The 23,759-nt window shown below is 44.7% G+C and overlaps 1 protein-coding gene across 1 annotated transcript in view; it reads left to right on the top strand.

The window, feature by feature from the left end:
• The first annotated feature begins 17,271 nt into the window (after nucleotides 1–17,271).
• The window catches only part of SORCS1 (sortilin related VPS10 domain containing receptor 1), a 316,869-nt gene continuing 310,381 nt past the window's right edge, over nucleotides 17,272–23,759 (top strand). The window contains exon 1 of the mRNA XM_068949692.1: nucleotides 17,272–18,051. Within this exon, the coding sequence (XP_068805793.1) occupies nucleotides 17,380–18,051 (672 nt within the window). The 5' untranslated portion in view covers nucleotides 17,272–17,379. The remainder of the gene's footprint in view (nucleotides 18,052–23,759) is intronic.

Here is a 23,759-nt window from a genome sequence, read left to right on the forward strand (position 1 = left end):
CTGCTTGGCTAGACTCTAGTAGACCTGCTTAACGTTAAGTATATAAATGTTCCTGCTCCTGAGTAGTAAGAAAAAGCTGGATAGCAATCACTTATTTTGTGTCTTTTCAGATATGTGAATAGCTAAAAATTGGCACATTCAGAACAAATGAAAAAAGGTAGTTCTTTGTACAGCATGTAGCTATGTAACTCCTTACTACAGGACACGGGGGATTTTTAGAGTTTGCAGAGACCGGATGCATTCATGGAAAGGAAATCCACTGAGGATTACTGCACATGTACGAATCATAGGCAGTTTGGGAAATCCTTGAGCTGCAAATTACTGGAGGCTGGAGAGTATTTTGAAGAAGTATTACTACACATCTATCCAACGCTTATTTTCTTTCCTTGGCATCTGCTTTTTGTCACTCTCAAATATACAATCCTAGGCGGCCCTGACTCACTATGTTCGTTCTTAAGATTACTATCCTCAAGACCAGATCCACTATGATTTCAGGCATGGTTGCAGATTGCTCTTTGGGGTGTGAGGGAACCTAGCAGTTTACCCAGCTATCATGCACTTCCAGAGATGATTTGTGCATGTTGTTTGGAAGCCTTCTTTTGTCCACGGGAGGCATATGCTAGGATGGGAGAGCAGGACCTGCCAAGATTGTGGTCTTTCTAGAGGCCATTCTTTCGCAGTGGTAGTAAAGCCAAGGCTAAGCGTGTTATTTCACAGTTACAACAGAGCTGGCCTCTTAGACGACGTTCATCAGGCCACATGTCCTAGGGAAAACAAGGCTGCTCCACTCAAATCAGCCTTGAGCTATCCCATATGAAGACCTGAACAGCAGCACTTTTCACTTAGATGGACTCGTCAGACTGCTGCAGTGATCACATGGGATAGGTAATCCAACTGCATCTCCACTGGGTATCAGTCTGAACATTCAGCTACTTCATGAAATTATTCCTTTTGCCCAAGTGACATCTGAAAGCTGTGTTGCTGTGGGGTGGTTTAGAGGACCGTAGAGGTAGAGGAAAGCAACAAACAAGAAGCCTGGAAGAGAGGTGATAAGAGTGTGAGCTGGACCCAGACTTGAATGTATTCAGAGCAGTAAGTTCCTTCTGTCTGCTGTTGTTTCCAATGTGATGTAACATCAATGCTTGAGGAAGTACTTCAGGAACCTGAGAAGTCAGTTCAACAATCTTTTGAGAAATCCATACTAGTATTTTTTAAAAGTATTACTGTGAACAGGGTGTAACTGAAATGGTGACAAATTACCCAGGACTGCCCCAGGAAACAATGCTTTTGGCATCCTCTTGACAGCCCTTCCAGACTCCCTAAATGGTCCATAAATGTATTTATTTTTAGAATGAATTGTAGCCTATGTGATAGGTATTATCAGTTCTCAGTTCATAGTTTCAGCTCAGCTACCCTGTACCAAGTTTACATACGCAAGTGTGTGATGTGAAAAAAACTCGCATTATTAGACTATTATTCCAAATAAGGATTTAGAATAGGCACATGAAGATTATATGTAGTTTTCCATAGGCACGAAATCTTTGATTTAATTCAATCTACATTTGGATATGAAATGAACCATTGAAACAACTCAAGCTTTGTCAAAAAAGCCAAAATATTGACTAACAAAGAAAAAAGAGCAATAAAATTTGCAGCAGTCAGAGTGTCTATGTTTTTGAGTTTTGATGAGATGCAAAACTGGCTGAAAGTTTTTCAGAGTTCTGCAGAAGAAGACTACTTCAAAATGTCAGTTTTGATGAGAGTTTTCAATAGCTCTTCATGTGATACAAAGTACTCTTACAATAACCTTAGAAACTCCAAGCTATTTAGGCTTCCTACATAAGGAATTTCTTTCACAGAGACAATTCACAGCTGAGGATCAAAACTGTTCTTCAGAACTGAAACAAGAACAGGAAAAAAAAAGTTTCAGGAGAGACTATAAGTTTGAAAAGCAATATCTTTCTCATTTTTTACTGACTCAGTGCTCAACAGAGAAAGAGTGGATTTCTTTTTCTGCATTTGGAAAACAACTGATAATCAAAAGGTTAGATTATAATATAATTTGAATAAGTTGTAATCCTACAGCTTCTTGGGGTGAAGTTTTGCCCCAACCATGCAACTCCCACTGATTTAGTCTGGGACAGGTTGTGACTCACAACACAGCTTGTGACTATTTGGGGCTTTGGTACATCAGATACAATAGAGAAAATCTTTCCACGTCCCTATGCATCCCCGTTTAATCCTGTGTTTAGGACATTAGATTATTGAACAGCAAAAATCATCACTTCCTGAATAAAAAAGCTGCCCAACACTATCAATTCATTCCACAAAAGCCAAAAATATTTAGTTTTAATTGAAAAGCTTTCTAACAGTGGAAGAAAAAGTCCCCATGGCAGCGCCAGGTCTTCAACCCTCTTCTTTCTGAAGCATCTCCAGCATAGAAGCCACTTGTCAAGCTCAAAACCACTCTCTAACTTGGGCTTTATACCCACTACCTGTGTTACGTGTTGTACCAGCAGATGTCTGTTACATATAGGCTTAATTATACAGTTAACCAGAATTAGTTCTATATTGTGCACAATACCGCATGAGTCCACAATGGGGAAGCCCCAGTGGATTTTCACTGTCAGAGAAACTTGCTGTAGCTCTAGATATTTATTTTATCAGTGGGGATATTTGTGATAAATGAAATTTCAGCTTCAGCAGCTTCCTGTGGCAATGGGTTCTACGGTGTATCACAGAATCACAGAATCACAGAATCGTTTAGGTTGGAAGGGACCTCTCGAGATCATCTAGTCCAACCTCCCTGCTCAAGCAGGGTCACCTAGAGCATATTGCCCAGGATCACATCCAGACGGCTTTTGAATATCTCCAGCAAAGGAGACTCCACCACCCCTCTGGGCAACCTGTTCCAATGCTCTGTCACCCTCACAGTGAAGAAGTTTTTTCTCAGGTTCAGATGGAACTTCCTGTGGTTCAGTTTCTGCCTGTTGCCTCTTGTCCTGTTGCTGGGCACCACGGAGAAGAGGCTGGCCTCATCCTCTTGACACTCCCCCTGCAGATACTTGTACACGTTGATGAGATCCCCTCTCAATCTTCTCTTCTCCAGGCTGAACAGGCCCAGCTCTTGCAGTCTTTCTTCATAGGAGAGATGCTCCAGCCCTCTAATCATCTTGGTAGCCCTCCGCTGGACTCTCTCCAGGAGTGCCATGTCTCTCTTGTACTGGGGAGCCCAGAACTGGACACAGTACTCCAGGTGAGGCCTCACCAGGGCTGAGTAGAGGGGCAGGATCACCTCCCTCGACCTGCTGGCAACACTCTGCCTAATGCACCCTAGGATCCCATTGGCCTTCTTGGCCACAAGGGCACACTGCTGGCTCATGTTTAACTTGTTGTCCACCAGCACTCCCAGGTCCTTTTCGGCAGAGCTACTTTCCAACAGGTCAGTCCCCAGCCTGTACTGGTGCATGGGATTATTCCTGCCTAGGTGCAGGACCTTGCACTTGCCTTTGTTGAACTTCATGAGGTTCCTCTCCGCCCACCTCTCCAGCCTGTCCAGGTCCCTCTGAATGGCAGCACAGTCTTCTGGTGTGTTAGCCTCTCCCCCCAGTTTAGTATCATCAGCAAACTTGCTGAGGGTGCACTCTGTCCCTTCCTCCAGGTCATTGATGAATATATTGAACAAGACTGGGCCCAGGACTGACCCCTGGGGGACACCACTAGCCACAGGCCTCCAACTTGACTCTGCGCCATTCACCACAACCCTCTGAGCTCGGCCATCCAGCCAGTTCTCAAGCCACCTCACCGTCCACTCATCTAGCCCACACTTCCTGAGCTTACCTAGGAGGATGTGATGGTGTAATTCAGAACCGGAGTGTAATTATGCAGGGTGAGACTTTGGATATTTGTGATTTAGACTGTGTGTTCATCGGGACAGGAGTTGATCTATGCCTTCAAAGCTAAGCGAAAAACCCACTTACTTACGGGAGAATTCTGTAAGCACTCAACAGGTGGCAGAACGGTTCTCATCCAACTGAAAGAGTGTGTTTAAAAAAGGTCCTTCAGGAAAAAGAAACAATTTTATTTTATTACTTAAAACTTGATTCTGCTGAATACTAAAAGACCTATCTAATAGCAATACATTTTTAAAGTAACGAAATATTTACAGCCGGAGCCTTCAGCAGAGGAACAGTAGAGTATGTTTATTTTGCAGTTCAGTACCAAGAATCAAATTAATGATTTCAGCTGATCATGTTAATCCAAACAAGCTTTCTTTATGCTTTTCAGTCTGGTGAATTTGTTTTTCATTCCCATGCACATAATTATCAAAGCATCTATTAGACACTATAAATAAATCCAGGCCCTAAAATTTGTCTCTAGACTCTAAATACGCAGTGTGACTGCAGGACATATCATTTCTCAGCAGAAGCTAGTGGTTTTGTCACTCTCCCTGGGCCCTTGCTAGGCCTTTAAGGGAAAACTCTGGCGACAGCTAAATAAATGTTTGTTAAATAAGAATATATATATTGAAATGTATGCAAAACAGTGTTTAGAATATCTGGCTAAATTTCCATCTCTGCAGTACTGTAAAGGGTGCTAGTATATTTCCATAAACTTTGCCAAGCTGTTATTTTTCTGCCCACTTAAGCTTCAGGATAATTTATCCAGCCTCAAACTCCCTTGTGAAAACTGGCCAGGGGCAGTGGAGCAGGACAGCCTGTGCACTCGGTGCGCTCTCAGACTGGGGAGGCTGGGCTGCATTCCCAGTTCTGCTGAGGTAGTGCACAGTGTTTGGAAATACCTTTTTTAAGGAAAATGTATGTGCTCAGCAGGGCTCTCAGGAACAGCAAAGCACCTAATTCCCAGAGTTTTCAAGTCCCTTTAAGTACAGCATCTCAGTGTTTCCACTACGAAAATTTGAGATTACATTTCTCCCATGCATCACGGTGATCACAGGGAAGTACTTGAACAGCATGACAAGGGACTGTGAGATGGTAGCCTGGTCAGAGGAAGTTCGTGGAGTAGTAACCCATGAAGGGAATGTGAAGGACCAGATCTTTCACTCAGTAGCTGCCCTTTGATGGAGCCCAAGGCATACTCTCAATTCTTGCTTTTAAAAGCTGTTTTTTTACCTCAGATCTGTTTTGTAACCCACATGTCCTCAGCTTGTCTTTGAGTTGTTTCACCCATGTGTGGGATGAGTTAGTCAAGTCCAAAATGGACGAGAGCGGGATTCAGTTTTGATATTATTTTCTGTAACTTGCACATACGGGGAAGCCCTCTTGTGGACTTGCCTCAGTTAGGTTCCACTGAACACTTGGGAGAAGCAGCTGAAGGCTGCTCTTGGTCACGTCATTTAGATGCAGTCATTCAGTAAGTCAGGGGGACTTAAAGATGGCCGGCTATAATGGTGTCATTTTGCTGTGTTGCTTGCTGTTGCAACTGGTGGACCTTAAGTGTGCTAAGCTAAGAGCTTACTCCATTCATGCCACATGTAATAGGCAAGTGACATGGATTTTATGACATTAAAAACCAACAAGAAAAGTGGAAAGAAAAAGGCTGCTCACCCAAAGTCAGACAACAGATCAGCACAAACACTGCCCCAAAACCTGAACCTGCTCTAATTACTTTACATTAATAGGCAAGCATCCTCCACACCAATGATGCATTCAGATGGTTTTCGACTTTCAGGCTTCCCCCCAGCACTGAAACAGGGCAGTTTTTACTAGATGAACGTGATTTTTGCTTAAGCTTGAAAAGTTGTATCCCCACCAGGGTTACTTCATAGTCACTCCATTGGAGACTACGTTAAGTTAATTCCCATCAGCCAAGGAACTAGCCTAAATTGCTATTAGGGTTTTTTTTTTTTTTTTTTAGGAAGGTAAGTGAGAAAAATTCACTAGAAAAAGTGCAGAAAACAAAAAGCTTCATATTGCTTAGCTGGTTCTTTCCAGCTGGATTGTTCTCTGATGCTAAATGTTAATTGGAAAATAACAGCATTCCTGCCTGCTTTTAGAAAATCAATATGCATTTTTCTCTCCCCCTCCCCTATTCAAGATAATTCATTGCTGGGATATTTCTGGACAACTGAATACATAGAAATAGCCCCTTTCCAGTCAAAAATTAATAACTATAACCAGCCAGAAAAAGCTCCTCAGTGAGGTTCTTTCCCTCTTCAGCGCTGTTCACTGAGCCATCAGTGCTAATTGCCTATCCCAAATCATGTGCCCTTCCACAAAAAACGGATATGCATCCTCCATTCTTCTGAACTGGCACAGGCTGGTAGATCAATGTCTCTGTTTGGCAGGGACTGAGCTGCTGGACACTTTGCAGCAGCGACAGCTTTGCAGCGCTGCCCCTGCGCACGGATGTTAGCGCCCGCTGACCAGCCCCCATCAGCCAAGCAAAAGCGCAAAGCAGGAGAAGTGAGGACAAAACTGGAAATGCAAGGAGGTGATATCATATTTCACAAAAGATGCCACACAACATAAGCAAGTAATAATTCTAGCAATGCTTTTTTGGCTTTTTTGAATAAACAGTCCTGCTCAAATCCCTCTGGATCTAATTAAAACTTTGTTGACCACCCACCAATCAAGATAATTATGTTGGATGGCAAAAAACCAGCAACAGAGACAAAATAAAATGGTGCAGAGAAATGCATCTACGTGGCCAAAAAAAAGATCTAAAACTAAATAAACAAACAAAACACCCAAACTGGAAAATGTCCAGGCTCTGTACCATGTTTATTTACTTTTGCATTTTTTGGAAGCTGCAAAAAGAACCAAATTATATAAAAGATGGTGGGTTTATGCTTCAAAGTCCTGCAGCAGATATTCAAGGCAGCAAAATGCTGAGAGTGTGTCAATGAGGATTTGAAATCATGATAAGGGAATCCTGCAGGACAGCCAAGCACCATATTAAATATTAAGATGAGCTGACTGCTGGGAGAGCCTGAATCAGAAAAGAAGCTCTTGCCGCACTGAAAGGGCAGACACTCAAGAAATGTTATATACAGTAGTCACCATTAATAAACCAGCACTTGCTCCCAAGCAAGGTCTGCTATCCTGGGTTTATTTCCTGTACTTAGAAAAGGCACTTACTGTAGTCCCTTGGATGCTGCTGCTGTGAAAGTTGGCTTATTTCACGGCAGCAAACATATGTAAGTCATGTAGCAGACAAACCTGATCCAAATTCCATAGAAATCAACGAAAAGACTCCCACTGACTGCAATCAGACCATAATGTACACAGAGCCTTGATCAGACTGGAAAATTGAAGCCATTTTAAAGCCAGATCTTAAGGAGTCTCATTGAAAAACTTTTAAAAATGATTTTTCATTGAATGAAATGGAAGTGAAGCACACTTAACATCGTTTGAACTAACATTGTTTCAAAGGGAGGAGAAAATCAGAGCAATTCAGAGTTGGAATAATATCTGCATTTGGATGGCTCCAAAATCTGCCAAGCACAGTTTTGGAATATGAAAAGCAGAAACTCCAAATTATTACTAATTGTATGAAAATATATGCAAATGGACTTTTTCCCTCATGCTTTCTAGACACAAGAATCGATATTAAACACACACACCATGCATGCACAAACACTGGTAGAGATATACAACATCTCAGAAAAAATCTGCTTGCAATGAAATCATTAGGAGATGAATTTATGAATTTCTTCCACTGGTTGGGCTATTTATTGAGCTATCTATGTGTATACATATACTGAACAGTCATATTTATCAATTTTTCATCAGTCTTACTCCATAAATCTGATTCTTCTAGAAGAAAGGCTTTTGAGTGAGGATGAGGGGATTCCTTCCTTCCTTCCTTCCCTCCTTCCTTCCTACCTACTTTCTTTTTTCTTTGTCTTTCCTTCTTTTTTCTTTCTTTCTCTTTTTTTCTTTCCTTTAGAAACTGAAATCATTTCAGCTCGTATTGGATTTCATTGGATCCCTTTACATAGTCTCAAATTTTGTCCTGAAATGTTATCATTGTTAGAGTCCTATTTACTCAAACAAATATTTGTATACAAGCTTTATATAGCTTCATCCTCCAGGTGCTACACCCACAAATGTCCCAGATAAATTGCTAAGAGCTCTGGGCAAGAAATGAACCTAGTAGCAAACCCCCAGAAAAGAATTTTTACGTTGCATAGTGTTCTGGCAAACATCTTACATAATTAGAGCCATGTGAATAACAGATTTTGCTGGCCAAACTGAGTAAAAATCTGGAAAAATATTCAGAAATAAAAGATTAATTTCAAGCTGGATGCAACGGTTTGTTCACCTTGAAACAAAATATTTTGTTTTCCTTTTATGTGTATATGTATATACATATATATTTTTAAAAAAATCTTAAATGTAGGCAAATTTAGCTCCAGAATACCATTTTCAAGGAGGAAAAAAAAAAAAGAAACCCTTCATTTCCAAGGTATCAGCATGGATTACTTAAATTTGACTACTTTGACTTCATATTTTGAATTGAAACACTTCCGCAGATTTATCGGTAATTCACAAACAGGAGTGTGTTTGTGGCAGGGGGTTTATATTATTATTTTGTGACTCTCTCCAACTGTGTCTTTTAAGCAATAACTATCGCTATTACATATGCGTTCCTCGTGAGTCTGACTGTGTATGGACTGTCTTTGGGTAAAACAGCTCTAACAAAATAGCAGCGTTGCCAACCTCAAAAAGCATGAGTCAGGCCGTAAAGCATCACAGAAAAAGTGTGAACGCATTTTTTTTTCTCTCACTTTTTTGAGTTTAAAGACATTCCAGATTTTGAGCAAGTAGGAGCCTTGTTTCCATACTGTTCTCATAGTTAGGAGGGCAATTTTTTTAAGTGAGAAGAGAAAACAGAGAGAGAGAGCTGATAATCTCATATAATGCCATGACATCAAGAGCTCAGGATTTACTACATGGTTCATAATAAAAAGATTGGCAGCATGGAAATACAGATTTACTTTGTCTTTTCTCCTGATTTTTCACCACCCACTCTGATATTTTGGTCAGAAGAGTTTGCCACTGACTGTGGGACTGACCTGCTGTCTCTCACTATCACTTCTGGCCTTTTTAGAGAGTATATCTCTCTCTATCCCATAGAGCTACAAAATGCTAGATGAACGCCACAAATCTAAGAAGCTGTTGAAGAGATTATCAGGCTGGAGGGAGAAAAGGTCAGAGGAAATTTTCCTCTCTTCATCTGCCTTCATTTCTGGCTAGGCAGACCATATGAAAGCTTTAACCCTCCAAACAGCTACCATAATGGAAGAGGTCACTGACTACACACTGTAATGCTCAGATTGTGGATGTCCGCTCAGAATTATCACACTGCCCAGCAACTAGCAGCACAGCTCATGTGAGTACCTCCTAACCCACTTTAGGTAAAATGAGCTGGATAAATGTAAATAGTTTTAACTGATAGCCAAATTTCTCACCTGGTTTTGCGCTAAAAGAGTGTGCCCATAAAATGATCTGCTGGTTGATCTCCAAGTGATGAAGCTCCCTCCCGAAAAGGATGTCTAACTGTGACTTTAGAAATGATGCATCAGTGAAGCAGGACAGAGTTTGCACTGAAGTGCCGCTTTCTGTTGCCTCACAGAAATTTTTGCCTGGCCGTTTATTCAATCCTGAAATAAAATACTGTCAACAAGCAAGCTTACATCTTCAGTCAGCCTCAAGGGTTCTTGTTTTTCATTCTTTTATTTTTCTTGCAATAAAAAGGTAGGAGAGAAAAATAATATTTTTTCTTCTTTTTTCTCTTTCTTCTAGTAGAAATTTTATCTTTAGCTGTACCTAGAACTCCTACTTTTTCAACACTTCTGGCTATGAGAGATCAAGCAAAGAGCACAAGCAAGAAGATACCATCTGTAACGATGACAAACCATAAACAGCATTCACAGGCCATTAAGTCTGTAATCTTTTTCTCTTCATCATTAGTCTCTTACCTACATTCTTCCACAACCAAGTGAAGACCTAAAGGTGACAACGACAGCAATAGACAAGAATTTTTATTGTCCTGTTGATACAAAAAACCCCAGAGCTGATAGAATGTCTGGCTAACTTCCCCAGCAATGACTAAAGTTCAGTAATCTCTGGAAAAGGGAGAAAATACAAATGATTTTTATGCCTGTTAGGCTTTTAAGAAGATTTATGGTACTGACGTATTCTGCATCTATGGAAGATGCTTTGAATAATGTTTATTGTTCACAGGAAACTATTACCAGTACTTGATTGATGTGCTTCAAATTGCAGTTTCGCAAGGTTGCAAGACAACCAGAGGAATCCCATTGCTATGATTCTCTTGAGAGAGGGGAAAGGCAGGAGGTCTAGAAGATGAGGGAATGAAAAAGACTCAGCGGACAAAACTAAACAACCTGCAGCTGATTCCAAACAGCTGCAAAGACCCATTACTGGTTGTGGAGAGGAAGGTTTGTCTCTCCTGATGAAGAAAGGAGGAGAAAGGGCCAGAGTGCCATGCTGAGTGCCAGATATAGAACAGACACATGCCCAGTGGAACAATGGAGAAAGTGAAGTTTCTGAATATGGCCAGCTCTAGGATGTTACAGCACAGTCATCTCCGAATTTTGTTGATCAGTGGGTGCCACCCACTGATCAGTAATAGTACCACCTTAGGCCTGAACTTATCTCCCTCTCAAATAAACGCTATGAGTCTTGTAGAGCTCTGCAAAGGGTGGGTGATAATGCACCCACTACAGGAAGCCTAGAGGGATGGGACCCAAGAGGATGAAACTGTCTAAAAGTCCCCATTGGTTTGTTAAATTGCTGCCAGAGATTCAGACACTCAGTGAAAGGAGGACTGGATTGGTCTCTGGAGGAATCTGAATTTCATCACAGGAGGGTATCTCAAACTCCCACTGTACCTGGGAACCATCCATCACTGGAACACAGCAGTGAACTTACCTTGGGGAGAGACAGGGTTTATTCCTGCCTTTAGCTGCAAATGTCTCTTCTCCTAGAGTTTTTTTTATGTCCTAGAATCAAAAATGTAAAGAAATGTTGATTGGAAGAGACCACCTCCCACTAGAGCCATCAATGCTAGATCAAGTCAGCCACAGTTTTACCTTTGTGAGTCTTGCAAACTTCCAAGGATGGAGATGCTGCAATTGCTCTGGGTAACCTGTCCTGGTGTTGCTGGGTGAGTTTTTTTCTAGTTTTCAATCTAAACTCTCAAACCACAATCCTTGGCTTGTTTTACCACCTGCCACAACCAAGAAGAATTTGTCTTCTTCACCTTTGTAACTCCCTCTCACGTACTTGTAGGCTGATATTAGATTGCTCCCTAGCATCCGCTTCTCCAGACTAAACTAGGCCAACTGTCTAGCTCTCCGTGTAGGTCATGTGGTCACCAGCTTGGTAGTCCTCTACTTGGTAGCCTTCCTCAATTTCTCCATGTCTCATTTGAACTGGGGGTCCAAAACTAGAAACAGTATTCCATGTTCAGCCTCCCCAGTGCTCAATAGAAGGGGATTATAACTTCTTCTGATCTCCTGATGATACTCTTCCAAATACAATTTGCCTTATTTGTAAAGAGAGTACCTTGTCAGCTCATATTTGACCTGACACCCATTGCAACCCCCAGGCCCTTTCCAGGATGGCTGCTGTCCAGTCAGGTGGTTCTCAGCCTTTGAGACTAGTGATCCAATTTTCAAGCCTCTAGCAGTTAGTTCAATCTGCCCATACTTCCTCAGTTTACAATAAGCTGTGGGAGATGATGTCAAAATAGTCAGCCTTTTAGTAACAGGAGACGCTCAGGTTGGTCAAGCATTATTCGCTTTTGCTAAAGCTGAGTTGATTTTTCCTAGTTACTTCTTTCTTTCTTACTTTGTGTGGTTAGAAATGCCCACAGCGCACATTTCAGTTATTAATGGCAAACTCCTTCAGGGTATTATGGGGTTGCTTTAAAACAGTCAGAATGAAATGTGACAATAGCTGGGTCATCCCCGTGGTTATTATTCATACTGGTGGTGGAGGGACTTGACCACGAGAGGCACTCCAGGCTCCCTCCTTCTGCCCATGCTTACTAGTTTGAAAGTCGTTATCATAACAGCTCATTCTAGCTCAGTTTCTCTTTAGCTGCCGGCTCAGATCACTAGCTGTGCAGATGGAGTCCTTGGGGTAAGTGCGGTTCTTGCAACACCACTTCACACAACTGGGCTAGAGCATCTTTGAAGAAACTTGGTGCCAGGCGTGGGTGCTGAGAACTTTTCTGGGCCAAGAGACAACAACACTGAATCAGCCTGCCATCCAGCTTGCCTTACCAGCTAGATTGCTGTCTGCATTCTCTGTCTGAGGATTTAGCAAAGCAAAATGGCTGTTTAAATTGTTAAGTGGCAAAGTTTTGAACTTTTCTGAGATTACTTTAATCTTCAGTCTTTGCAACAGGCTGCAGCAAGAGGGAGTAAAAGAACAAAAAGCCCTTGCTGTTAATCTTTATGGCAACTAAAGCAAAATCACATCACATTTGCAGATGAATGGGAGCCCCTGTTAAAGCGGCAGCAGCCTAATTTTGGGCGGGCACCGGTTTGGAGGTTGATTGTCTGGAATAACAAGAGAGCTTTCATGCTAACTAAGTAATTTAGACCAATTATTAATGTTAAAAAAATAAATATTTCAGTCACCTTTCCAGAAATAATCTGAGTGAGGTAAATGAAATTCTGTGGCTGGGAGACTTTAAGTTATTTTGGTTTCATAATTTGTTCCAAATCATTTTTGTGTAGCAAATGTATTATCCCTATTTAAAATCCCAGAACCTATTTCAGAAAATACCCCGTGTACTAACTATATACATAAATCTTTTCACAAAATAATCCAAGTAGGTAAATAATTTCCATCTATTCAGTGAGATAAGAGGCACTTGGAAATAGTTGTTTTGATGTATATAATTAGTCCCTCTTTTATTCAGAGGAAAAAGCACCCAGAACCTATTTAGAAAAAAAAAAAAAAATCTTTGTGATATTTACAGTCAAGAGCCATCAATTTTTTGCTGAGAGAAACTGCAACAAGTCCTGTGGTATCCTGATTTATATATTTTTTTTCAAACAGGGATTCCTTTTGGAGGAATTATGTGTAATGGCCAAGCACAGTATTCATCACCCACTGTAGCTTGGTAGGAATCAATGGAGCAGTGTTTTTCTTGGGCTCTCTTCACTGTACAGTCTTCACAGAGAAAATTGATGATTTAAAATGACTGAGGATTCACAACATCTCAATTATACAAATATTTACTAGAGAGAGATTTTACTGCTTATTCTAAAAGATCTGAGAGGAGGATAGACTATGCCCCAATCCTATATTGAAAACTCAGCTGGTCAGACTCACCCATTTCTGTTTCTGTCCGTCTGCTTTTGTTCTTCCCCCCTTTCTAATTTGTCAGAGTTTAGGCAATGTTAGCATAATCACTGAGGTGCTTCCAGTGTTCTGGGGTCTATCATCCAGCATTTTTCAGAAGATAGGCTCCTATGGAGCCAGGAAGAGCCTTAGGATCACACTTTCACATGTAGTCCCTGATTGTGAGTGTCAAATGCTCCAGGGGAAAGGATTACTGCACATGCTGGATTACTGTAATCTATTGTAATTATTGTAAAGGATTTATGTCCTTGACCAAGGCCACATTCTCATCTCTGTCTGAACTTGCCCAATCTCAAGTGAAGATCTGTGTACTCAGTTACCTTTTCTTCTGTTTCCTTCCTCTTCTGAAGGCTACATAAATCTTTAGAAAATGTTTGCTCCAGTGTATCTGGTCAGATGCCCAGAAGTGGTACCTCCTCCCTTCCCTAGGTTCCTGCTTGTGCTTCCTGACCCCCCAAAGTGAGACCCCCCCCCCTCAAACCCTCTGCAACATAATCTAGGTGACCCTACGTGAGCAGCAAGGTTGGACTAGATGATCTCCAGAGGTCCCTTCCAACCTCAACCATTCTGTGATTCTATGATCTCTCCCTTTGTGGTAGTCCTCTCTGATGGAAAGGGACACCCCCTGTCACTGCTTATCTTGGTAAAGGCAGAGGCTGAAGGGGCCAGCTGAGACCTGTATTTTTCTTTTATTCTCATTGATTGTGTTTTATAGTGCCAGCAACCACCGTCTTCTATTCCACGGTTGCAAAGAGACTACTTCATTTCCAGGACCCTCTTCTCTGCCCTCCCTTGGGGGAATATTGGCTGTACAAAACAGAAGAGCAATCTCCTGATCAGGTTAGTGTAGGAGCTCTAATGGAAAACACGTTCTCATCAGCAGGTGGAATTGGGTATGCAGTGTAGTCTCTGCCATCAAAACATTAGATCGGGTGTAGCTTCAGGTCAAGATTCCCATGAGTGCAGCCTTTCCCTTCATGTAAGCATGGCCCATAGAGAGCACTGTCCCTGGAGTCCAGTCACTACACATCAGTGCTTCCCTTTGCCTAAGTATGTGAACTCGGCCCCCATCTAATGACAGTGGAGGAGCTTACTATAGCTCCCACCTCAGAAAGCTATTTCTCACTTCAAATGACAGGGGATTATTCTTTTTGTGCCAAAGACTCAGGGTTGGGACTTCTGATAGCTCAATCATCACATCATCTGTAGCATAAAGAAGGCTGGCAACAGGATTAGATTATGGCAATTTAAAATGTCTCTCTCATATAAATGTAGACCGTAAGTGTTCAAAAGCACATATAATCAGTTTGTAAAACGGACTACCACAGCATGCCTTGCAGACCAAGAATATAAATAAGGGCTAGACAAATTCAGGAAAGAGAGGTCCATCAGTAGCTATTAAACACAAGGGATCTGATGCATTTGCTGCTGCTGAAACCTCCTAAACTGATGCTTCCCAGAAACGGGGATCAGAGATCATACCATACATCTGTATCTTACGTCCATCCACAACAGGGAGAACCCTGGCTTGGTGGTCCTTGGGTCTAATCCAGTATTTTCTCAGCATGCCTGACTGTTGTGTGCATTTGCTGAAGAGCTCTGAAAGTGTAGGATATTCTCAGTGCATAAGGTATGCTCTACTAGGTACATCCATATCACTCACTGGTTGCTCATCACAGATGATCATCTGTCTAAATGAAACAGCTAGATTGTTTCTCTCATCAGCCTTAGCCACTCGTTGGCATGTAAATCTCTGTGACAAGCAAAGATAACCCTGGGAGAAATTTCCTTTGACTGCTTAGTCATCTCCTCCTTTCAAGTTCTTCTTCTCTTGCACCCACTTGCCTCTTTGAATTTCATCCTTTAAAATTAAACCCTCTTTCAGAGATTTACTTGTCCTAGGAAGGTGTTGCTCTCTAATGGCAAAATTGGGATAGATCCATCTGGTGAATCTGCTTTATGGAAGAAGATGGATCGGGTTGATAATGAGGTTTCCAATCTGTACTGCATTGCTGGCCTCACTGTGGCTCAGTTTCCCCCACTGATACAACAAGGGTAAGATTCACTGGTCTTTGTGCAGGACTTTGGGCTCAATAAAGGAAAAGAGCTGTTTAAGTGCAAAGTGTTAATTACCACTGACAGGCTGTAACTAATAGTAACCATTTAGCTGGGAGATATGGAAGTAGGTATGAAGTTAATTGGTTTACAGTAGATTTAGCTGAGGTCTGATGGTTAGATTGCAGACAATCCATCATTGTTGTAAGCAGCATGAAGTTATGCCCAGCCTCAACTACTGTGAGTCTTCCCTCTCGTGTGATCTTGTGCTAACATCCCAAGATGTGCAACCAGTAAGCATTTGAGTGAAATCTCTAAAAGAATGTGGAAGAAACCTGTAAATCTCCTTCTAAAATGCTCTGCCAAAAAACAACAAAAAAAAAAAAAACCAAAAAAAACTTCCATATCAGGAAGAAGACGTTAAAAATTAATTGAAAAATAAACTCTCCTGGAAACCAAATGGGAATGAGTGAGAGCAGGCAGATGGGGTGGAATAAAATTCCAGTGGCAGAGCTTTTAATTCCCTCTAGTCTTAAACCATGTGGGCACTTGCAAGCATCTGTAAAACCTTGGGCTGCTGTCCTGCAGAGTGGGCTGCCACCGCTGCACAGAGTAAGGGGACAAGCAGCTCACGTGAGGTGGGCAGAGCCAGTCTCCACACCCAGGGGCCAGTGATCTGCTCCAGACAGTGCTAGTGAAAGCTCCCTTGAGAAGGGATCTGGTGAGAGAGGGAGGGCGCAGCTCCTGCAGAGAGAAATTGCTGATCCTTCAGAGGTGAGAGGCAGCTAGAGCAGAAAGGGTTTTTTTCTACCAATAAACCACTGGTGGGGATTCCCTCCCTTCCCCTCTCTGCCCTACTCCTGTCATTTTATTTCCAAAAGCATGTCTCTGTCTCCTCCAGCATTTATCTGAGCAAATCTCTGCCATGCTCGAGTCATTTATCTAAACATTGCCAGCTACTGTAACCAACGACGGTACGGCGAAGTAAAGGTGGAGAAGGAAATGGATGGGTGGAAACGTGATTTCCCCTCTGTGAAATCAAGTACAGGTGATTAGCCAGGGACTGACTCTTCACTTCCTTCCCTTCGTATTCCCTGTAATGCCAGTGCATTTGCATCAGTCTCTGGGGAGAGAAAGTAGGGGACAGTGCAGAGCCTGCCTGGACAGTTAAGGCCATTTGATTAACTAAATTAAAACATTTTCCCCTGGACAGTACACAGACGTAGGCATACAGGTATGTATCGCTCCTTCACTTCACACATTCGCTTCCAGTCCCCCCGCGCTGGCTTTAGGACTCGGCAGCAGGTTTTAGGGCTTGGAGTTCACGGGAAGTGCAGGGGAGGAAGGGAGCAGATGTGTGAGCGCGTGTGGAAGTTGGGGTAGAGTCCTTCTGGAGTGCGCGTGTGTGGTGTGCGTGCGAGGGAGAGCGAGGCAGGAGCGCCATTCAGCGCCAGCAGCGGCGAGCCTCCCGGGGGCTGCTGCGAGGGCAGCGCGCTGCCGCGGCGCCCGGGCAGCGCGGCGGAGCCGAGCGGGCTGGCACTTCCACAGAGGCAGCCGGCAGGAAGCGCCAGCCAGCATTTGCTCCTCTCCTTCTCTCTCTCTCTCTCTCTCGCTCTCTCCCTGACTTCAGTTCAGCTCCTCCCCCGTGTGGTTGTGGCTTTCCCTTCCATCAAAAGCCTGATCAGCAACGCCGGTCTTCGGGGGGAGGGGGGGAGAATTAAAAAAGAAAAAGGAAAAAAAAAAGGAAAAAAGAAAAAAGGGCAAAAGAAGGAAAAGAAAACAGAGAGGGGAAAGAGGGGAAAAGAAAGCCGCTTCCCCTCCTCCCCTGCTGCATCCAACACAGCAGAGTCTGAAACTTTATGGAGTTCTGGCTGTGTTTACCCCGCGGTGGGTAAATCGGCAGCACCCCGCGCTCTTGCTCCTTCTCTCTCCCTCTCATCAGCAGTCAGCAGCAATGGAAAAAGTTGCTGGCTGGTACCCAGCCTGGCACGTCGCTCTCCTGTACTGGACATGGCTTTTCCTCTTCACTTTTGGCTTTAGCGGTGCAGAAATAACTTGCAGATCCTGCCATTCCCAGGTGAAGCCGCAGCAGCAGCATCCGCAGCAGGGATTATTAATGCACTTGAGGAGCGACCGAGGAGAAAGGGAGCAGAGGAGGTTCCCAGTGCAGAAGCGAGGTGAGAGAGGGCACGGGGCCGGGATGGAGGAGGAGGAGGATGCTGGGCTGCAAGCGACCCTCGCCCCTGCTCCCACGGCGGCGAAACTCAGCGGCTGGAGAGGACCGAGGGAGCCTGCGAGAGCGGCCGGGGGCAGCCAGCCGCGGGAGGGCTCGGCCCGCCCGGCGCCGGCCGCGGCCGCCGCTGCCGGGGCCGCTCCCCGCCGGGGCCCGGCGCCCCCCGGGCGGCCGCGGCGGAGCCGGGCCGAGCCGCCGCCTTCGCCGCCGCCGCCGGGCCGCAGCCCGCGGGGCGCGGCGGAGCAGGGCGGCGCGGCGGGGCGGGAGCCGGGGGGCGCCGGCGCCGCCCGCTTCGGGCTGGAGGAGCTGCGGCTGGGCAGCACCACCTTCGCCCTCGCCGGCGACTCGGCGCACAACCAAGCCATGGTGCACTGGTCCGGGCACAACAGCAGCGTGAGTACCGCCGCCGCGGGGCACCGGGCGGGGGCTGTGGGGTTTTCTTCTCTCTTCTTCTTTTTTTTTTTTTTTCCTTCCTCTTTAGCCTTTGTTTTGGGATGGGGGAGGGTTGTTGGGTTTTTCTTCTCTTACGGGGCGTTTTGCGTCTCCGTCTGTTCCCGGGCGCCGCGGATTGGCTTCGCTTAGCAGTGTGCAGTGGGGCAGAAGTGCCTCAAAAGCGCCTTTCTTCTGGAGCAAAAAAAACTTTCCACCGCCCGCCCGCTGAGCACAACCCCCTCCAGCTCCTTCTCCCTCGCGGCGGAGGCCGACAGGGCTGAGGCAGGACAGAGCTCCCCCCTTCGACCCCCTTCTCCGTCAGCCGGGGCAGAGAGGGGAGGATCACGGCCACCACCATCACTACCCGCGGCGAGGCAAGGAGGGGCGCTCGGGGGCACCCATCTCTCGCAGCCCCTTTGCCTCCAGGATAACCCTGCTGGGAGCCAAGGAGGCTCAGCTGCAAGCAAAGGCTGCAAAAGCCCCTCTGCTCCTCCTCCTCCCAGCCACGCAGCCCAGGGCGGCCAGGGGGCTCTGGCCTGGGGTCCCGCTGGCATAGAGAGGCTGGGTGGCATGAGGACTTCATCTCCGAGGTGTCTCTGTGCAGGGAGGGAGGGACAAGCTGCTCTCTGCCTCTTGTCTCCCTGGTGTTAACATGAAACCGTTCTCATCCCTCCCCTTAACCCAGACCTGTCTCAATAAGAGCAGGAAAAGGGCCCTGAAAAAACAGCCAGAGAAGTAGGTGATTCTGCTTCCACACTGGAGAAAGTCACGGCACCAAAGTTACCCAGTAAAACTTGAGCCCTGCGTCCTCCCTCCCCCTGCTGCGGAGGTAACCCGGAGCCCGAGGGCTGAGGCCTGGGGCAGACCAAGGGAGTTGCTTGCCTGGCCTCTTGGTTGCCGTTAACTCTGCTCCGGGGTTAGCAGAAGTGGGGAGATGGGGCTGTTTGAATGCTCAAACTTCATCTCTTTGAGACAGCAAGCAGAATGCTAATAGGAGAGAGAGGCATGCTGGCGTGACAGCGCTGCCCGTTAGACCCCTGCAGAGAAAGGGAGACTAGGGCTCCTGTGCTCCGGGCATCTGCAGCTGTAATGCCAAGAGACTTCTGGCTGCTCTGGGCAAATCCTAGGTGTCTCCTTCAGATATGAGTAGGTAGAAGTACTGGTAGTAGAAGCCTGGTAACATTTTGAAATAACGGTTTGAAGGTTATGAATTCCTTTTGGTATAGATTGTATTAAGGTGTATCACAGTCACCCCATTTAGAGTTAATGTAGATGTCAGAAGCACCTCACTGTGGGGCTGAGCTGTAGTTAATTGGAACATGGTTTTATGCCCTTATCAGGAGCTTTTTAATCAATTAATTGACTGAGGAATACTTGTCATCTCGGTTTTGAAGGCCATTCCTCTTTCGTCCCAGCTCTGCTAGCCTCCGTCTTGTACAGTTGCGCTAACAGAAATTCTGTTGTAGGAACTCGGATCTGTTCATAGAGATTGACTTGAGGCTGGCATTGGTTTAAGGTGAAGCATTTGTTAAGCAAGAGCTTCTAATATAAAAAGCCATCCTGAAGGCATCAGTTCTCCTAGTCTTTTGCTGCAAGATTGTTTCATCTCTACATTTATGAAGACATATTATTATTAGATACGTACGTGGGTTTTGTTATACATGTGCCTGGGTATCCGCGTATATGTGTTTTTGACCACCATGGTAATAGGGACTGTTAAATACCAGGGACGGCTTTGCTGCCGTCTTTTTGAAAGAGATCTGGGTTGTGTCATGGTTTGGTAGGTTACATTCCCACCTCATTCCTGGGGTCCTTGGCAGTGCTGCACCTTCTTGTGCAGTGACTGTGTCTGCCTCGCAATGCTCAACGAAGCTGGTCCTCAGCAGGACGTGGATGGATGACAGACTTGTTCAGGCTCAGCTGAAGCAGTGGGGTTCATTCAGTAGCTTGCCTGAAGTGGCACTGACCCAATGTCTCTGTGTGGGCCATTTGGGCGCTCACCTGTGAAGGAGCTGGGGGTGAGAGGGGGTCGGAAAGAGAGGCTCCCTGTGGGATACAACATGGGTAGTCCTGCCTGCACAGGGTCACAGGAGATCCCAAGATGCTGTTTGCAGGAGATGCTGTGTAGCCCGTGCCTTGGCCGCGCTCCAGCAGAGGTAGCTGCTGGCTTCCTGCCTGGGTTTCCCTGCCAGGCAGGCGGATGCAGTGTCCCTTCTTCTTCATATTAACTTCTACTCTGTCGTGTTAGTGCTGCTGTTAAACAGCTTTTGCCTTTCACCAAAAGGCACAGGGACGTTCTGGAGGGGGTTGTAGTTCACAGCATCTGTATGAGTACAGGAAAGAGCCAAAACAAAACCCAGAACATCTGAGGTCTCTTTAGATTGAAAAGCTGGAAAAATAAAACACTGTTGCCACTAAGCTGTTTTCTGTTTTATTATAATATACCTAATTCTGCCAGCCACAATCTCATTCCCTGTATCCTTATTCTGGTGATGTACTTGGTTTGGATACAATTGCAGTGCTTCTGATGGAGGAGAAGGGACCTCTGTAAGGACTGTTGATTTCTGTAAGGGGTTGTTCTGGATATTTGCAGCTTCTTTGGGGTAGGGCTGTCATTTCATGCTGAGTCTGTGCACCACCTAACCTATGGCATCCTTCTTCTGAGGCATCCTGCATGGAGGTGGACTCTCTGTGGGCTCAGCCACAAGTGGAATAAGAATAATAAATAATGGTCCGAGTCATGCGAGTATAACTCTACCAACATAAGCTGGTTTATATCAGGGATTGTTCTGGCCCAACAATGACTTGTGGTGCTGCCTGGACAGCTTATCCTCCAGCACAATATCGTATTGTCCTTGACAGCAGTGCCTGAACAAGCACACAGCTTTGCGGGCCGAGTGCTGTGGCATAGTCGTCTCCACACTGTGGAGACCTCAGATCTTTGCTGAGTCAGTGCACAGCTCACTCCTGTAGGGACACGATTCACATGTACACTGGTGCCTCCTGCATGTCTTGGCTTGTTCACCAGTGGAGCCAGTAGGTGCTCTCCAGAGGACAGCATAAATATAGGGGGCCTAGATTGTCAGAAGACTGATGAGGATGAACCCTGGAGTATATCCAGTGTTGTATTACAATATAGATGAGCCTTGGGCTTTCTCTGACTCCGGTGGAGGTCAGCAAGGCTGCACAGGCCAATGGGCATGGTCTGGCATCTCCAGGATACTGAACTGTTTTAGTTTGTGACACAGAGAGGAGCAGCTGCAACTAAACTGGGTACTGGGAATGGCCTTTGGCTTGTACTGTCTCCCAGACTATGTCTGGGAATGATCCAGGTTTCAACTGGCCCAAGCCAAAACCATGCCAGACACCACTTTGACAATTTCATAAGTCTCTGAATCGGTCTGGTACTGCTTAATTTTTTTGTTTTGATACACCTTGAGAGTCTTTCCACTGACTCCCATAGAAATTGGAGAAGTGGATCCTACCAAGTGAAATATTTCTCAGACTGTTGCTACAAGATATGTGCATGAGATCTGCTGGGTCTTTGCACCACTAAGGAATTTCATCATCAGTGTGGAACTTGGCAGATTTATTAGTTTGCAGAGATATCAAACGTGCTTCCTGATTTGATGTATCCAAACATTGTAGATTTGGAGTCCCTTGATGCTGTGCTACAGAGCAGGAGAAAACCACTAGCAGAGATTTGTGTGTGGAGCTAAAAGAGACTAGAGATTCTTGCTTTTAATGAAGAGAAGCATATCTCCAGGAGAAGTTCATTATGAGCTTTTGGGATATAAAAGGTTTCATCCATCGTGGGGGTCTCAGAGCATCCGAGAAACCAACACTGCTTCTGTCCTAGGCTCGCTCTGAGTGAGTTTAGTGCCTTACTTGTTCATTTCAAAGGTAAGTCGGTAAAAGAAAACAAAAACTGGAGGTCAGAGGGTGAGGGAGTCTGAGTAGGAGCCTTGATGTTGTGCTCTAACGTGGTGCTCGGAAGGAAAACAGCATGCATTTCACAGTCCCTTAATGAGGCAGGCTACAGTTGCCTTGCTCTGGATAGAATCTGTTCTCCTGGGCTGGACTGCACTTTGGTGTAAATGTCAAAGTGTTTGGCAAAGAATTTGATCATGTACCCTGCTGTAAACCTAGAGGACTGACTTTCTCATGTCATCCAGTGCTTGCATCTTCTGCAGCCCAGGAAATCTTTAAACAGCTGATTCAACCTTCTGTGATTTACATGGACAGAGCTGAGCTTCTCTTAGGTCCTCCATAGCAGGAGATCCTCATCAGGCTGATGGAGATGGGTTCTGGACCCAGATGCAAAACAGCCTGGCCAAGCAGGTTTTATATTCCATCCACAGTAGAAGATCAATATGGCTGATGGGTCCAGTGCAGGATAAAGCCTGCAAGGTCATCACTGCAGTTGTCAGGTGATTGCACTGGACAACCTAGGAAGTTAGGTCTCTTATGGGAGAACTTTTAGACAAGGTAAGACTCTACATTAGGTATTACTTGCAAGATCTTGCTCAGTGTTATTGACAGGACAAACTAAAAGCAGGGAAGGCTGAATAACAGTGTGCCTGTGTTTTTCCAGGGCACTGTATTTTCTCCAGGGCAAAGTAATTGGGAGTAACTTGTTGGATTTTAAGTTGAAGAGTTCAAACCTACTTTATAAATTAGGAACTTAAAGAATGGGACAGAGCTATGGCAGGTACTACATCCTACAGCCCTTAACTGATCACACTTCATCTTAACAGTTGGGTTTCTTTCACCCCACCCTCCTATTGCCTTCTTCCTTTCTGGGTAGCTGTTCCAGTCTTACTCTTCAGGTTGCTGGAAATTTCTATCTAATTTCTGTTCTAACATAGCCATTGGGCAATTTAGATTATTTTTTTTCGTTTGTCCACATGCCTTTTAATTCCACAGTTATTCTTTCTCCCTGGTGCTTAAGCCCCCTGGAATTATTATAGAGGCAGAAATCAGCAATCCCTTTCTGCTTTGCTAAATCAAACAAGCACTGTTCTTTCTGTACCCTCTTGTAAGACAGACTGTGGAAAGTGAACTGTGAATTTCTAGGAGACAGGTTCCTGAAAACTCAAATTTGAATCAAATTTTCACTTTTGACGGGCACAGTTCCATGCAGATGATAATGAATGTATTCCCTTTTGCAAGAGAGACACCAAAGGAACATGTAAAGACATGGCAAAAGAATCTTAAATTACCAATGTTTTTTGGTTCAGACAAGAATGGGCAATCGCAATCAAAATTTCACCATTTTCTCACCCTGAGACTCTGTTGCTCAGGCTGTTTGTTCATGGAACTGGCCTCTGCCCTTCTTCACAAGCGAAGCTGTGGCTCCAACATGAAATTACAAGTGAAGGATGAAGACCTTTCCAACATCATCCCATCTTGGACTGGTATCATGGTGTATGACACTGCAATACCAATTGCTCTCTTCTTCCCAAGATAAATTGTATTATTAGAAATTAAGGAAATTAATTTAGTTGTGGAGGCCAGAGACAGCGGTGCAGTGAGACCCATAGTGAGGAATGACCCTGTTGTCAGTGGCTTTGTCTTTAGGTTGGGCCTTAGGATGCAGGAGAAGGAGGTCGCAAAAAAGATTTGTCGAAGGCGTATGCCTGCATTAACGACATATGATAGTATTAATA

This window comes from Struthio camelus, chromosome 7, assembly GCF_040807025.1.
Source record: "Struthio camelus isolate bStrCam1 chromosome 7, bStrCam1.hap1, whole genome shotgun sequence".
Lineage (NCBI taxonomy): Eukaryota > Metazoa > Chordata > Aves > Struthioniformes > Struthionidae > Struthio > Struthio camelus.